Source organism: Amblyomma americanum, chromosome 3 (assembly GCF_052857255.1).
Source record: "Amblyomma americanum isolate KBUSLIRL-KWMA chromosome 3, ASM5285725v1, whole genome shotgun sequence".
Lineage (NCBI taxonomy): Eukaryota > Metazoa > Arthropoda > Arachnida > Ixodida > Ixodidae > Amblyomma > Amblyomma americanum.
Genome location: NC_135499.1, coordinates 166848089 through 166863560, shown reverse-complemented (window position 1 = coordinate 166863560; position 15472 = coordinate 166848089). Strand labels below are relative to the sequence as shown.

The following is a 15472-nucleotide window of genomic DNA, read 5'->3' as shown; positions in this document are numbered from 1 at the left end:
ATCGTGACGGTTAGGTGTTGCGAGCTCCTTGTGGTTGGTAAGCTGTGTGAAACGTTACTTTACCGCATGTTACGGCCAATAGCGGAGATGGCTTACCAAGTCGAAGTACAACGAAACTAGCTTAGTAACTTCGCATCTCTCTGGGAATTGGAACTAAGGAAAGCGGGCGACACGCCAGCTATCGCATGTGCACCTCATCTGTACCGCACTGCAAAAGATCTCGCTTCTCGTTTCCGCGATGGCCAGTCGTCCGTGTCGGAATTGAAACGGAGTTTCACTGTTTCAACCAAGCATTCAATATGAAGTGGCCCGTGCCGTGCTGATTTTGTTCTCGAGACTGCTGACAAGGTAACGAGGCTTGGTGCTTTTCCCGATGAGCAGCACCAGTTATTTTGCTCATGCGTCATGTTCCCCATCACCCCCACTTCACGATGCTTCAACTTTCTGTTCCTTCTCAATGTTGCTGAAGCAAACAAAATTAAAATATTTGGTGTCAGCCCTATGTGGCACTTGTGCTACCTTAATAACACCTAAGTGACCTGCGCAGCACAAAAAAAAAATTCCCCGGGTGGAAATCACGCCTATTCTAATATAAAAACATGGCACAAAGAAGGCAGGTAGAAAATCAAATGCTCAGTATGAAAACACTTCGAACGACAAAGCATACGGGCATTGCTCGAGATTAAGCATACTTGTAGTCGGCTTAAAGTCTTTCCGCGTAGTTATGATGAGGTGAGCAATTAAAAAACACCCTGATTAGCGAAAAATCGAAATCGCTAGCTCAACCGCTCCTCGCCCTTTCCTGACACTGGCCGCTCCCAAAAAAAGGCTGTTACTAAGCAAGTCTTTTCATTTGAACTGAAACAGCCAGCTTCAACAACAGGGCAACAAGTGAAGTACAGTCGCGAGTAAAAAAGATAGCACTAGTGACATCCCACCAGAGCGGCAGATAGCAAAGCTCGGCGCTGCGATTACGAACACGACGATAACAAAAGTTCCAGGTGTGTTCGCAAAGCACGGCACCCAGCCAGCCGCACGATGCGATTTTCGCCGCTCCGGTGACGTCATTGCTCTAATCTTTTTTACTCGCGACTGTACACGACGCAGCGTCATCATTTATGCACTTTCTCTTGTCCCGTGTTTTGCGAGTTGGAAGATTCGCTTGAAACTGCCAGTTCTAAGCCTACCCGGACCACACCCCCACAAGTGTCACTTCATCGAAAAGCCCACTTGAACAGCGCGTTTTGAATGACGACATATGACGCCGTCACAATTTACGCTAATGAATGTCTCTTCCAACACCATCGATATAAAAAAAAAGAGAGAAGGAGAAGATGATGATGATGACAATACGGACATCGCATCCAAATTATGGTCAGCGGGTCAAAAGACAGAGGATAAAAATCGCCAATGACGGGCAGGCGTGAAGGTGCGATGCAACCGTCAGGAGAGATCAACGTCTATTTCGGAGGCAGTCGTGCCACGTGGAGCGATCGTGCTCCATCGTCTTTTCGCGGACATCTGTCGGCTAGAACAACGGATCCGGCGTGGGCCACATACAAAAGAGCGCGCGCCTACGTCGGCGTCGTAGCGGTGGAACGGCTCCACCGATGCGTTGCAATACTCGATCCCATTCTGCGGTAGGCATGTCCAGATCGACGGCAGGCGAGGATATGCGTATCTACGTCGGCAGGGACATCTCACCCTTACGTGAAGCGTGCCCCGGGGCGATGGATCACAGAAGTCGGACAGCTCCAGCTGTCACAGCGCGTCAAGACACTAGCGCACTGGTGCCGATGGACTGTGGTACAGTTTCTGCATGGTCACTAAGTCTTTCCCAAAGTTTCTGTGGGAACATAACCGGCCACGAGAAGAAGAGCGGCTCCCTCTTGCCAGTTGTCCAATAGCGCAGCCTTCGCATGTAGGAAGAAACAATTGTGCTAGCAATGTCACGAAGAAAAGAGCTTGTTAATAGACAGCGGCATGAAGAGGTGCAATATAGCCTAATAATTTTTTGTTTTGCCCCAAAAAATGCAATGAATTCTACTTAAGGCGCAACTGCTATGTGCTCGCAGGAAGTTTGTTCATTGTTCCACAGTGCACCAAATAATTATGGTATATCTGAATTTCGCCCGGTTCCATGAATATGTGAGTCGTGTCGACCTGTCTAAAAGGCTGTGCATTCACAAACGAAGTTGCATTGCGACACAGAAGCTTCACAAACAGTGGAACAGTTTCAAAAGACCCCGGCGCTGCCGCGTAGAGCTAACGAGTTATTTCCTTCTTGCATTCAGCTCGCTTAAAATAGAGCTCTTGCTTTGAACTGCAATAAAGACGAAATGGAAAGACAGGATGCAATTAGTGTAATAAGCTGCCTGCATCGATTTAAGTTTTCACTGTTGCGGCTTACAAACATGCATATTCCCGCGCACATCGAACATTATGAAGTAAGCTAACAGAACAAGCTATTACATTGTCCTTGCTAATCTGGCCACATTCCAAAGCCAGTATCAAAATTTTATTAGTGCCGATACAATTAGAAAAATCGGCATATCCTTATAAGAAAAAGTTAGCATTTTGCCCCTTTAGTTTAACTGGCTCGAGCATTGGGAAAGACCTAATTGTAGATCTCGAACGACCTTCAAGGGTTACAGACAGCAAACAACTTTGTATCCAACTAATGTCCGCCTCTTTTCCCGTTAACATCTGTCAGAAGATGGGACAAGAAGAATTGCTGGACGCTGGCTAAAAGGCACGCCTTCTCGACCCCCTTTTTTATTCACCCAGCTTGCTCACAATGAAGCCAAACATTTTGACCAGAAAGAGTTGCTTGCTAAGAAGATGTTTACATCAAGCTTTGTATACAATCTCCGTGCACCAATCAGTACACGGAGTGCAAACGGCATGTCGCGGGTCCAGAAGAGATGCCACATCTCTTCCTGCAGAAGTTACCAACGAAGCACAAATTATAACCTTCGACCAATTACGCGGTCAGTTTTCACTTCACCTTGTAACAATATCTAGAATCACATGGAGTGGCAGCGACGTATGTTAATACTTATCTAAAAAAAGGAAGGTAAGTAGCACAATCCTCTTTTTCCCATGCCCTATCCTGTAATCATTGTAGGATTGTTTTTTTCATTTTTAGTTCGTTTCTTTCTGCGCCGGCCTGAGTGCTTACGAAGTCCATTCTGAGTGCCACTCAAGCAGCACTAAACGCATGACAAGAAGAGCCCATCTGCTACCTGAATCTCCAAAGATTCAGCCTAGAGATTTAGTGACTCTAATTCAGCCCTAAAGACATCCCACACAGAGCAGCCCCCCTCGTCTTCAACAAACCACCGGCGGTTTCAACTTCATTGGTAGGCATCCCTGAAATGCCAAACGCTGCAAACAGGGGGTTTGTTCAATTTCTTTTGTATCGTGGAGAAACAAAATATTCAGTTACATGAAACTCAGCCGAATCCCTGAAAGCCATATAGGTGTCTTACGCCGCCCGAAAAACTGCCTCGTCTGGCCGAGTACTTTTCCGCCGGCAGTGTTCAATCGAAGAGAGACGAAGTCCATGTCTCATGTTGCGCGCGTTCCGCGAACCCGCGGTATTTTCGCATTCGCAGAAAGAAGGCTTACTGTTTCCTCGCAGAATCCGAGCGAGCGCTGGGCACTTTCGTGCGGAGACCGTAAACACGAATAAGTGTGACCGACGTCATTGTTCGTGTTTACGGTCACTACGAACGACGTGCGCTTCATTTTTCGCGCAACAACAAACAAGCCGAAAAAATAAGAGTTGTATACAGTTACGCATGTAAAACAAGTTGGGTGTAAGTTCTGTAGAAGTGCATTCCCGTCGAGTGCCCATAGAAGCTCGTGTATTATACCGAGTCTTCCTTTTTTTTTCTTCTTCGTCTACTTCTTTTTCTTCGTCATACTCTATATACCCCAGCACGTGTGGATAAAATAAAATCCTTCCATTTACGGGGTTTTGTAGCAATGTTATCTCTACGTGGGCATGAATATAGAGTATGTTTTAAAGCCGGAAATTTTAGAGGCAAAAGTCGGTATAAATGTGACGCGAAGGCCCTATAATGCATTTCTGCATTAAAAACCTCCATCTACTGATGTTTAGTGTATTTCGGGCTAAACAGTCGCGAACTGGTCTTTTTAACAGACCGGCTGTATTAGTAGTTCCAAGTGAGCGAAAACGCAATGTTGCTCCGCCATTGTCCAAATTTATGGAGCCCCTAGCAAATGGACACGCTAATTACAGTATGCAGCATCACGCACGACCACTCGACCACTGTCCCCACGGAGTGAAAGCCTTGCGAGAGATCACAGTGAATTACTCTGTGGCAGTTTCAGTAAACCTAGTCCTTTGAACTGCCGGTAATTTACCGCACAACAAAACGACGAACCAAGGAAACACGTACAATCTAAGCCTACGTCGCATGCAATTAGCCAGGTCTTCTTAACTAAATAGATGGGGAGGCACTGTAACTATTAGCCGACGAGTAGAGAAGTTGACCGGTTACGCAGCTCAATAACACTCGGAAGCGGACGCTGTGCCTGAAAAAGTGTACGTGTTTGCTAGGGGCCCGGGAAAATAGCAGCGTCGGTTAGGCGCGAACGCGTTGGGAAGAGTTTGCTTCGGCGGTTGTATAGTATAGTTAGCAATCTTCTCTACACCGCCGCACTAACTTTTCGCGCCTTTCTTTCTCACAGAAAACTTTGCTATTATTATCAAGAGGACTACATTGAGGTGAGACCTTTTCACGGGCTAATTGGTTCATTATATTTGAAGTGTGCACTTAATGACGTACTCAGAGAAGGAAGGTCTATTGTAGTGTATGTGCTTTCTCTATTTATATCAATTAAGCGAACAATTATTCCAAACAAAACTGTGAGCGCCCTCCTTCCCAGGAATTCAGCCTTCAACACTTCGTCAGGAACATGAGAATCGAGTAAATTAGTACTATAAAAAATGCTGCGCTTTCAGAGGAGTGTCTGTGCGTATGTGTCCGGTTTACGAACAACTGATGGCCCTTTGGCTCTGTAACCTTTCCACAATGAATCTATTCTGGATTTGTGGAAAACAAAACTAACTGAACTGAATATGCCAGCTGAGATATTGTACAAAAAAGAAAGCACATGATGTAGCACCCTTCACGCAGCCGTTCAAATGTGGTCTTTCTACAGAAACCTGATCCTACAGAAATCGTCTAAAACGCCGCTAAACAAGATGTAAACCGCAGGTACGACTGACCATGTCTTCATGAGCATGGCACAACAACCACTCTTAACACGCACTAGCTGCAGTAACCGCTCTTAAATCTCCCTGCCTTTCCTCCTCTCCCTCCTCCTCCTCCTGCCCGTTGCTTTCATTCCTGAAGTGCTCACACACTGTGCTCTAATCGGTGTAGAGCTCGACAAGTTGCACACAAAAACCAAAAGCACATGCTGAAACTAACTGTGAGAAGTTGCGAAGCTAACTTAAGGTTTTTCCATTACGGCATTGGAATGCGTTCTGTGTTATAAGTAGTCCTCTATAGGTATCGAAAATTCACCTCTAAGTATCAGGTTAAGGCGGAATTCGTCGAGTTTGGGCACAATACATTATCACACGCCTTTTTCTGACGACATCGAAATGGAAAGTTGGAGAAGGGGACAGATCCACTCCTTGGTTGGTATCCCGTTCGCCTTGCTCAGGCATATGTCCTCTACCCATGTAAGCGAAGGCTGGAAGGCAAAGAAGTGATAACAAGATAAAATGATACAGTTGAAGCTAAGCGAGAGTTGTCAAACCGAGAAAAATATCGCGGAGTATCAATACCCCGAGGCACTTGATGACGCAGCGTGGCTTCGAGCGTTGTAGAGCGATGCACGCTCAGAACCGCTGTTGTTTTCAGCTGCCCACATATCTTACAAGTGGTGCAGAACCTTTCTTCTCTCGTGCAGACATTTCGAGTATAAATGCAAAGAAAAAAAAGGGGGGGTGGGTGTTAAGTAAGGACAGAGATGCGGACAGCCAGTGCCTGCAAAGAGTCACTCACCTTGGAACTCTTTCCTGGCCGCGCTGACGTTGGTCACAATATTGGCCACGTGGCCCAAGACAGCCGCGAAGAGAAACAAACCGAGCACAATCTGCACGACGAGGAACAGGTACTCTCCCTTGGTCCGCGGCCGCGGCAGGTCTCCGATGGTGGTCAGTGCCAGCGTACTCCAGTAGAAGGCGTGCAGGTATTCGCACAGCACGTCGCTCGCCTCGCACGAGCTGCTGCGAAACCAGCCGGCCGAGCCGAAGCCGTCCGTGGTGGAGATGATGTGTGAGAGGCAGGCGTTCCAGTGGAAGATCACCAGCACGTAGTGCGTCAGGTTCACGGCGCGGAACACGTTCGGGTAGTTGGTGTGCCGTTCGGTGCGGTCCAGGAAGGCCCAGAAGCGGTAGATCTTGACCAGCCGGAAGCAGCGCAGGATCGAGTTGAAGCCGATGGAGAGATACAGGAAGTCGAGCGGCAGTAGGCACAGCGCGTCGATGTAGAACATGGTCGAGTTCATGTAATGCGCGCGCAGCTTCTCCGAGTCGGTCTGCAAGACGCCTTCTTCAAGGAAGCCCGTCCGAAAGTGGAAAAGGATGTCCAGCACGTAAAGGAAGTCGGCGAGGTAGTCGAGCGCGAACCACACGAATATGCTGGAGGCGCTGATCTCGCAGAAGGAGAAGCGGTAGATGATGACCCAGAAGTTGTAGAGGAACGCCACGCTCACCACCATGGACCAGTAGTAGCAGAGGCGCCCCGAGGGGTCGAACACGAAGGTCCACTTGCAGCGTGCGCGGTCCCCCGCGCCGCCCCCTCCCGTCGCGTCCCACTTCTCGAACTCGCGCTTGATTTCCCGGCGGCGCAGCTCGCGCGTCTTGCGCGGGATCTCCAGGTCGGAGCTGACGTGCGCGCGGTTGATGAAGGCCAGGCTCGGGCGGGACCGGACGCCGTCGGCGGCGGCGGCTGAAACCGATCCGCGGTGTTGCAGCTTTCCCGCGACGGTCTCGAGCAACGACTGGCGCGACGAGGCCGACTTGATGTTCTCCGAGGAGCGGCCCGTGTACAGGGGCGACGAGCGGCGTTCGAGGCGCTCACCGCCAGCGGAGGTGATGATTCCCGGCACCACCCTGGGTCCGTTGGTCGTGAGCGAGCCGCCGCCGGCGCCGTACTTGACGTTCTCGGGGGCCGCGTTGCTGACGACCGCGATCTCGTCCAGGTCGTCGTTGAGGCGCATGTCCTGCCTCGAGCAAGGCGTGTACTTGACGATGCGCCCGCCAGGCTCCACGCAGCGGGCGCCGCCGGAGCGGAGCCCCATCTTCTTCATGCTTGCCGCGAGCCGCTCGCGCCGAGCCTAGGTCGGATAGAGCAGCGTGCGGCCCATGCTCGCCACGGGGCCCGCCCGGGGGCCCGCCTGCGCTTCTTCCTCGCCGCCGAGCAGCGGCGGCGCCGACTCATGCGAGCGCCGACGGGCGACCACCACCGCCGCATTCACCTCGCGCCGCCACCGCTGCCGCTGGCACGCCGACGGCGAGCCATGCCCCCGGTCACGCACGGGAACGAGCCGGTCGCGCGGTAGGCGCTGCGCAGCCCACGGCGGCGTCCGCGGCGCCCGTTCAAACCAACAGGTGTTCAGCGCTGGCCCACCCGGCGCCGCGGCTGCAGCGCTGCTCCGTAGCGAAGGCGCCCTTTCACATCCCTCGTCGTCGCCTCCCGGACTCACGGCACATCACCACTTGGACCCGATGAGGCAGAGGCGTCGCGCTATTGCGCTTCTCTCCGGTCGAGGCAGGACTAACCTTTTCTTCGTTTCGAATCTTGTGGGAGGAGGGGGATCGGTCGCGGTGAGCCGGCTCAGCCCAGCTCGGCAGAAATCATCGACTGGATCGCGATCGCGGGGCGTCGCGCGCTGCGCCGCTGCTGGCTCGCTCGCCTCTCAGCATCCCTCGCTTCCCTCTCCCCCGGCCTCCATCTCGACGCCGCCGCCTGCTTGGCCGCTTGCCTGCGCAGCGCGAAGCGCCAAAGGAGGAGGCAACGCGCCTCCCTAACTTCCTTCCGCTCTCCCCCGGGCACAGTGGCCAGCGGCTGTGCCTCCTCTCTCTCCCTGTCTCCCCATTCCCCTTTCCTGCGCGAACAACTGGCGCCTGGCCTCCTCGTCCTCCGCGGTTGGCAGAGAGGTTTGGACGGAGTCCATTAGGCTCGCCGGGGGAGGATGGCGGCGGACGAAAGACGACTGGGCACCGAAGCTCGGGTGACTGACGCCTCTCTTAGTGCAGCGAGGCCACTCGTGGGCCGAGGCAGGTAGGAAGAGGAAAGATACCTTCACCGGTGGTGCCCGAGGAAAGAAGTCGCAAACGTCGCTCGCTGCCAAGAAGAAGAGGACACCCAACCAAAGGAGACGCGAGGCTTGGCACGGACACGTGTCTTCGACAGCTGGTCCCATTTGGTTTTATTTAAAAGATGTCGTGGAAACCGTGCCAAGCCGTGTAGCTGGTCCACATGTTTTTGAACGCAATCTGTCAGTGGCTTCCTTTTCGGGAGTGTGTGGGGACGGAATACCACAGATTTGTGCTTCGGTTCAGCGTGTCACATTGTGTTCCTGTCACCACGGCACTACGCCCAACCTTCGACGACGTGTACTCATGGGTGCTCTAGCATATGTGAGCTTCGGGCAGCACGCGATGTAATGCGAGCAGTATTGTGAAGCTGAAGCTTCATTCCTTTGCGATATTTTTCTTGTGCACACTACAGGATTTTATGGATTCCGCCGATGTTTCCTTTCTTTAAATATCCCAACTACCTTGCTTCGTGGGCATCAACAAGGACCATTTGAAACTGCGCTAACATAATAATAATGAAACATTGATGAGGATGTAGGCTATATTTCAGTTCCAAGTTTATTTTGATACTCGTGAGAAATCGCTGTAGGGAAGTCACCAGACAAATATAAAGCGTTAACAAGAGCATCTGTTGCCAGAGAAAGCTTCAAATTTAGTTCTGGCACTACAGTAAACGAAATATAAGTCCAAAGTGCGATGGTCACTAGCATCGATAAGCAGAAACCTCTTGTCTTTCAAAACATGGAGTTCGCTGACTATGAGATTCTTTTCAACGCTTTTCAAGGCCACTGTCAATTCTAGTTTTGTATGCTTTAGCAAACTATATACAAGGACTACTTACAAAACAGTCAGTTCATTAACCTGTGGAAGATGTTAATTTTGACTCAAACTTCAAAAAATAAGAACATATACACTTAGAATACGTGAGCGCGACTGAGCTTAGCTGTTGTAGGCTGAAACAATTCTGTGATGGAGGTTAAATCAGGTTAGAAATTAGAAGCTCATTACGACTGAAAAGAGGCTTTACTTGACATGCACGGGACGCATGTGGTGCTTTAAAAGAGCTTGGTTATATTGACTGTCAAAAAAAAAAAAAGGTTAGCCAGAACTACCACTACATACTAGGCAACGAAGTCTATGGCACAGTAGTGCTTATTTCAGTATTAGTAAAAGAAAACCACATATTTGTTTAAAAAAAGCTGCAAAACTTTACAAGCCTTTCCTCTGCTCATGTCGGAATCTTGTGCCGGTGTAGTAAAAGCAACGCAATAGCCGACCTTCCCGCCATTATTTTACTCCAAAGGAGAATTAGTCGCCAAAAGTAATGATTTAGATTGTCTCACCTTGTCACTTCTAAATGCTTGCTGGACCATCTGGTTAGCATGAGGATTGAGAAGGACTAGTCAACAATCTACCGCATGTTTCAGGGCATATATTGAAATACTTGCTTTCTTTTAACACACGTAAAATTTTTAAGGGGTAAGTCAAGCAGCATTACGGTGTGCCTTGATCATAGGCCGGAAGTTTGATTAAATTTAGTTCAAGAGCAAGCAAAAACCACGAACCAGCGCGCTAATCAATTCTTCAGCGTACAATGGCTATGCTTTATCATCTTTTCTCTCAGCTCAGTAGTCGTAATATCCCGCAAGGGTCAACCGAATGCGTCCACAACAGATTCTCAGTACTCCCCGCTGGTTCTCCATCATTACTAGGAATTCAGAAAATTGTGCAGCCATTGCCGCTAAGCCTAGCGGTCCATGGCGCTTCAATGGCAACCACTCGATCACTGTCTTCCTTTCTGACATAGCGGATGATCTCAGCGCTCTATGTTTTGATGATCAAAGCCATGCGACAGGTGGTGGCAGCCAAGAGAACTAGAAGCGCTTGTCCCCAGTTTCTGGTAACGATCCGTAGCTGCGAACAAACGTTCGAGATTTGTTATTTCCCTAAAGATCGCTGCGCTTTTAGAAAAACAAAGTGATACCCTTTAGACGCGTCTTGTGTGAGCGAGCCTTAAAAAAAGCTGGAAAAGCAATAAATTATACGAAAATTTTGTACTTTCAAGTGTGAGATAAATCCCTTTGAGAACTGACCAAACTAACAGCACGCTGTAAGTAGCACCAAGTCTAAGGCGCGAACCTTTTCTATAACCTCGTTGTCTTTACGGATTTATAGAGCTTTCGGGAACAGGTAGTTTAACTGCGTCACTGGCTTGCAACAAAACAGTAAGATATACTCTGTGCAGCATTACTATATACTTTATCGCAGAAGTTCCATTGTTTCAGTGACACATGTAATGAATGGTACTGAACATCACGCAGCGGTGGCTCAATGTCTTGATTAGAACCGGGTGGTAACTCTACCAGTGTTAAGCCTTATGGCCCCCGCGTGCTGTGTGGTGTCAGTGCACGATAAAGAACCCCACGTCGTTGAAGTTAAGCCACAGCCCTCCACCACAACGACTCTCACAGGTCACGTACATCTCAGGCTGTGCGTCAAACCCTCCATGATAATCCATGGGAGCTGATGCCAACATTCCGTTTATTTTGACAGCGGATGCTCGGATCTTTTTAGTCGCCCAGTCCAGAGTGGGGTCCAGAGCGCTCGCTGTCTTTTTCTGTCCTTGCCACCGGTTCGAATACGAGTCGCGGCAATGTTTATTTTATTTATTCAAGGCCAAGGCTTCAGCGATAGCCCGGTTTTTGCAGCCTTGATCGTCAAGTGGCGCTTTCGCTCTAAACACTGGGTGACTTGAAGATTCCTGTTCACACCATTAAAAAAACCCAGACAATAGGCAAAGACGTGCACAACACGGGCACTCATTGCCGACTAACTTTTTGATTCAAAGAACAACGAAATATATACAGATCTCCACAGTTATTTACGTCTTCACTGAACGCAGTTGCATTCTGGGCTGTACCGTACGTGCGCAGAAACCTGCGAATATGAAGTCCACCATTCGGAACACTGCTGACACAGTCGACTGGAACTATTGCTCCCCATAGAAGAAAAAATGTGAAAAAGTGTGTAGGCTTCTGTTGAAATCAAATTACAAAGGAAATCAAAACTCCTGGGCGCGCAGGGAGGGGATCCACGAAACACTCCTGCAAAACATTCTCCCATTGCCATCTCTTGGAACTTAAAAAAAGTATCGCGAAAACACAATCCACTCTCTTGTAGGCTGACAGAAGCTTTTGCGATGCCCCTGTCTGCATTTTTTTTGATGTCATATACGCTGATCCTCTCTTTATGTCAGATTACTGAGGACGAAGATGACCTGAGTCCTACCTAAAGGAAATAAACTTTTTTTATCTTCTCGAGTGCTGATCTCCCACACAAAATGGTTAGCATTGCAACTATTCCAAGTGTCGCCCGTGGAATTCGCAAAAGATTCCTGAAGTAATGCAGCTATAAAAAGGCAGTAATGTTTTGACGGCCGTCATTATAAGGGCACATTCCCAATGCCGAGTCACGGATGTCACGCGGCCTCGCCTCAAGAGGTGAAGTTTAACGCAGGTGTGCCGTTTAGTTATGGTACTAGAGCTCTCGGAAGGCGGAGAGGAAGTAAACGTTTGTAGATCTCCTCTAGTCGTTAGGTTTCTGTTCTCTAATTCTCGATCGAATTTTTCAGTTTGCATTTCATTTGTATTAGTTACTGTTCAACCTCGTTATAACGAAGTCTAAGGACTCCCGCGATTTATTCGTTACAGCTGTGGCTTCGTTATAGCGGTACGAGACCTTAGTTGAAACCGCCCGCGTGCCAGCGTGTGCACTCGGCACAGCTTATACCGAGTGTAGCATAGCTGGAATTTAGTCAACTGCCTTTGAGCGTTGCGGGAGCATTCAACACGCGCACGAAGTCCCCCCAACGTGCCGAATATATGTGCACCAATCGAATATGTCAGCCTTGCTAAAGCGTGCTCGTATTACACGCGGCGCATAGGAGTTCAGTGCCTAGAAAAGCGGTTTTTAAGGAGTAATGTCGTAAGGGACATTGATTGCCTTATCCAGAATAATTATTTCGCATCGTTTTCTGGGTGCTAAAGCAGATACGGGCTACTGTAAAAAAGGGCGCGCCGCGTAAATATCGTAGTGAGTGCCCGTTTGGGTTGGCTTCCCCCGACAGCTCACAAGCATGCATGCCACAATACTTCACTGCATGACAAAAATGTCTTGTTAAGAAGGCATACGCCAGATTAATGGCTTCGATGATGGCCGCCTTCTGAGCAACAAACGTGTTTTGCGCTTTGGTTTTCCGTCGCTTGGTACTGTGACGCCAACGGAATGTCTAGGTACACCGTCGATCGTACCAGCCGCACTGCCAAAGAGCTTTAACCATAAGACCATGATGCCAAAACAGAAAGTCAGCTGCATACGGACCCACACAAGCGAACTAGCGCCCTGTGGGTCCTGTGCAGTGAGGAGAACGAAGGAGTTCCAGCGACCTTGGAAACTCTGCTGAGACGCAGCACCGCAACACCGCGGCATCGCTCAGCGTTTCCCATTGCGAATTTTCTGCGAATGCGGGAGCGCGGACGTTAACTCATGTGCTGAAGTGGACGAATTGTACAGACAAAGGCTGCATGCAGGTCCCGCTTGAGGCGGATTTAAGTTTTCGTACGTTTTGTGCGGTGCTCGATAGAGCAAGTTATGCACGATGATTATAATTTACCACAGGAAATTACTACGAAATGGTTAGTAACCGTTACAAATCGACATCCTCAGCGGAAAATGGTCACAGGGGTTCACTAGAGCTTCTTTATGTCCCAGCTGTAGAAAAATTTTGCTTCCTAAAAACGAGATATGGGATAAACGTGCTCCTATGGGAGGTTCCCAGGGGAACGGCTTTTCCTTCGTAATATCGATCACTTCGTTACAGCGAGGTTTGGCTGCAGTACAGAGCCTCCTCCAGTGCTCTAATCCCGGCAGCCAATTCGACGCACAGTTGTTCTGCATGCGCAAGCACTTTTCTCGGGGCGCGAGCGACTAAGCGGTAAACTTAATCAACGCTCCTCTTCACGGCCATCGCGCGCTCCTGCTACACTGCAGAGCGCGGGAAGCGCGGAAGAGCGCCGCCTTGGCGACGAAGCGGTCACCATTGTCTCGCTAAGGAAACCGCGCGCACAACGAGAGAAAGAATCGTCTCGCCCTTTTCCTTGCCTTCTTTCTCTCACTTTTTTTTATCATCGCTTCCGCATTCTTTCTCTCACAGAGTGCAGGTATTGCGGTACAGCCAAGTCCTAACCAAAAACAAATGCTCGGCGGCGAAAGAAAATGGCGAGGAAAGCAAACTGCTTGGTGCGCATTTCCTGCGCATTTGTGGCGTGCTTGCCGCGAAAGAATGCGCGCATTATCGTTCCTTCCTCGCGTGCTTCTCCGCGGGCGCTGCTTACGTACGTGAAAAAAAAAATGCGCTGCGCTTTCTCTGTATCCCTCTCATTCCAGCAGAGTGAGAGTTCATTGTGGGTCGGTCTGTCGTCCTTGCAGTGCAGGAGCTCTGGCGCTGGAGTTTCCTGCAAGCACACGGCCTTAGCCAACCATTTCTTGGCTCATAGAAAGAGAAATAAGAAAGGTGCGTGTCTTTTTGTAGGAAAATAACTTTAGACCAACAAAACAAAACGCCAAATGCGAAAAAAACACTAAATGACCGTTTGTAATTATTTTACATACTATATTGTATGCCTAACACCACTCCATGAAAGCATGTTGCGAGGGCGCTTGGCACAAAATTAGGTACAGTCATAGTAAAAAATATACAGCCCAAAGGGTTTACTTCCAAGCCATGTAGCCCGGCTCTGAAGCACATTTGACAGTCCTAAGCTTGGGAGAGTTGAGGACTTCAGTTCCTCCCGTCTTCGTGAGACCAGATTCCGTGAGTATGAAGGAGTAGTTGCACTACAGGGCTCAGAAGCAGACTCCTTAGGCTGTATATTTTTCACAAAGACTGTACGTAAAAATTATTAGGTAATGACTAGAAAACGTGAGTAGAGTGTAATGGGGAATTGCAATTCAATAAAGAAACGTAACTGCTTAGATAAAAAAAATGTTAAAAAGGCATTAAAAGCTAAATGCTATAAACAATTAAATATAATAAATACAAAACTCACAAATACCTTTACATGCAAACCAAACAGGCCGCTATACACGAAAACAACCGCTTAAAAGGCAAATGAAAACACCAAATAACCCCATCCAGATGATCATCACTAAGGAGCAGCTCAGGGATATGTGTGAACTCATTTCTGTTTTCCTTTTTCTTATAGACCATTGTAAAATTTTGGAATGGGGATGAAGAGGTATTTATTTGAAAGCAAACATTTCTGCCGGGCGGTGGAGAAAAATTACCAAGCAGAATCAAATATATCAGGATTAGATAATTTTCAAGAGAAGCTACTATAAAATTTACTGGCTGGTTGTTTGCTTGGTTTCAAGAGGTTTAACGTCCCAAAGTGACTCAGGCTATGAGGACTCCGTAGTGGAGGGCTCCGGATAATATTTACCACGTGGGGTTCTTTAACGTGCACTGAAATCGCACAGTACACGGGCCTCGAGCATTTCGCCTCCAGTTAAATGCGACCGCCGCGGCAACGATTTAGCCAGCGTCTTTCGGGTCAGCAGCCGAGCATCCTAACCACTGAGCCAACGTGGCAGCTGAAATTTATTGGGTTTTTTTTTCGCTTTCAACGTGCATTTTTTTATGTCGTCAAGTTTAGTAACGTTTGTCTTGGCTTTGAAAATGCTGTTCTTTTTCTGTATACCGGCAATTCTCTTCTAAAGATTAACCGTTTTCACACTGCGTAGCTTAACCAAGAACTTGCATTATTTACGAAATAAAAAAACACGCTTCCGTTCAATCGTCCCAAAGTTTACTTTGTCGAATGACTAACCAAAGCTTTTCAGAGCTCCCGAGCCCGCTGCAGTCTATCAATCATTCAATTAATTAATCGAGACGCATCGTGTTTTTGACAACGCACGCTTGTAAGTCTATAGATGGTACGCTGCGCACTCAGTCTTGAGCTGTCTGCTGCAGGAAGCTAATGTCCCGTTTTTCATTTTCGGCCAGATTTAGTGAAGGGCGCCTTCTCCTCTAAAGTATCCAAAATG

The 15472-nt window shown here is 48.6% G+C and overlaps 1 protein-coding gene across 1 annotated transcript in view; it reads right to left on the bottom strand.

The window, feature by feature from the left end:
* LOC144125364 (uncharacterized) overlaps window positions 1-7912 on the bottom strand; it is a 226084-nt gene extending 218172 nt beyond the window's left edge. Inside the window, exon 1 of the mRNA XM_077658677.1 lies at window positions 6048-7912. Coding sequence (XP_077514803.1) covers window positions 6048-7356 — 1309 coding nt within the window. The 5' untranslated portion in view covers window positions 7357-7912. The remainder of the gene's footprint in view (window positions 1-6047) is intronic.
* Between the last annotated feature and the right edge of the window lie 7560 nt (window positions 7913-15472).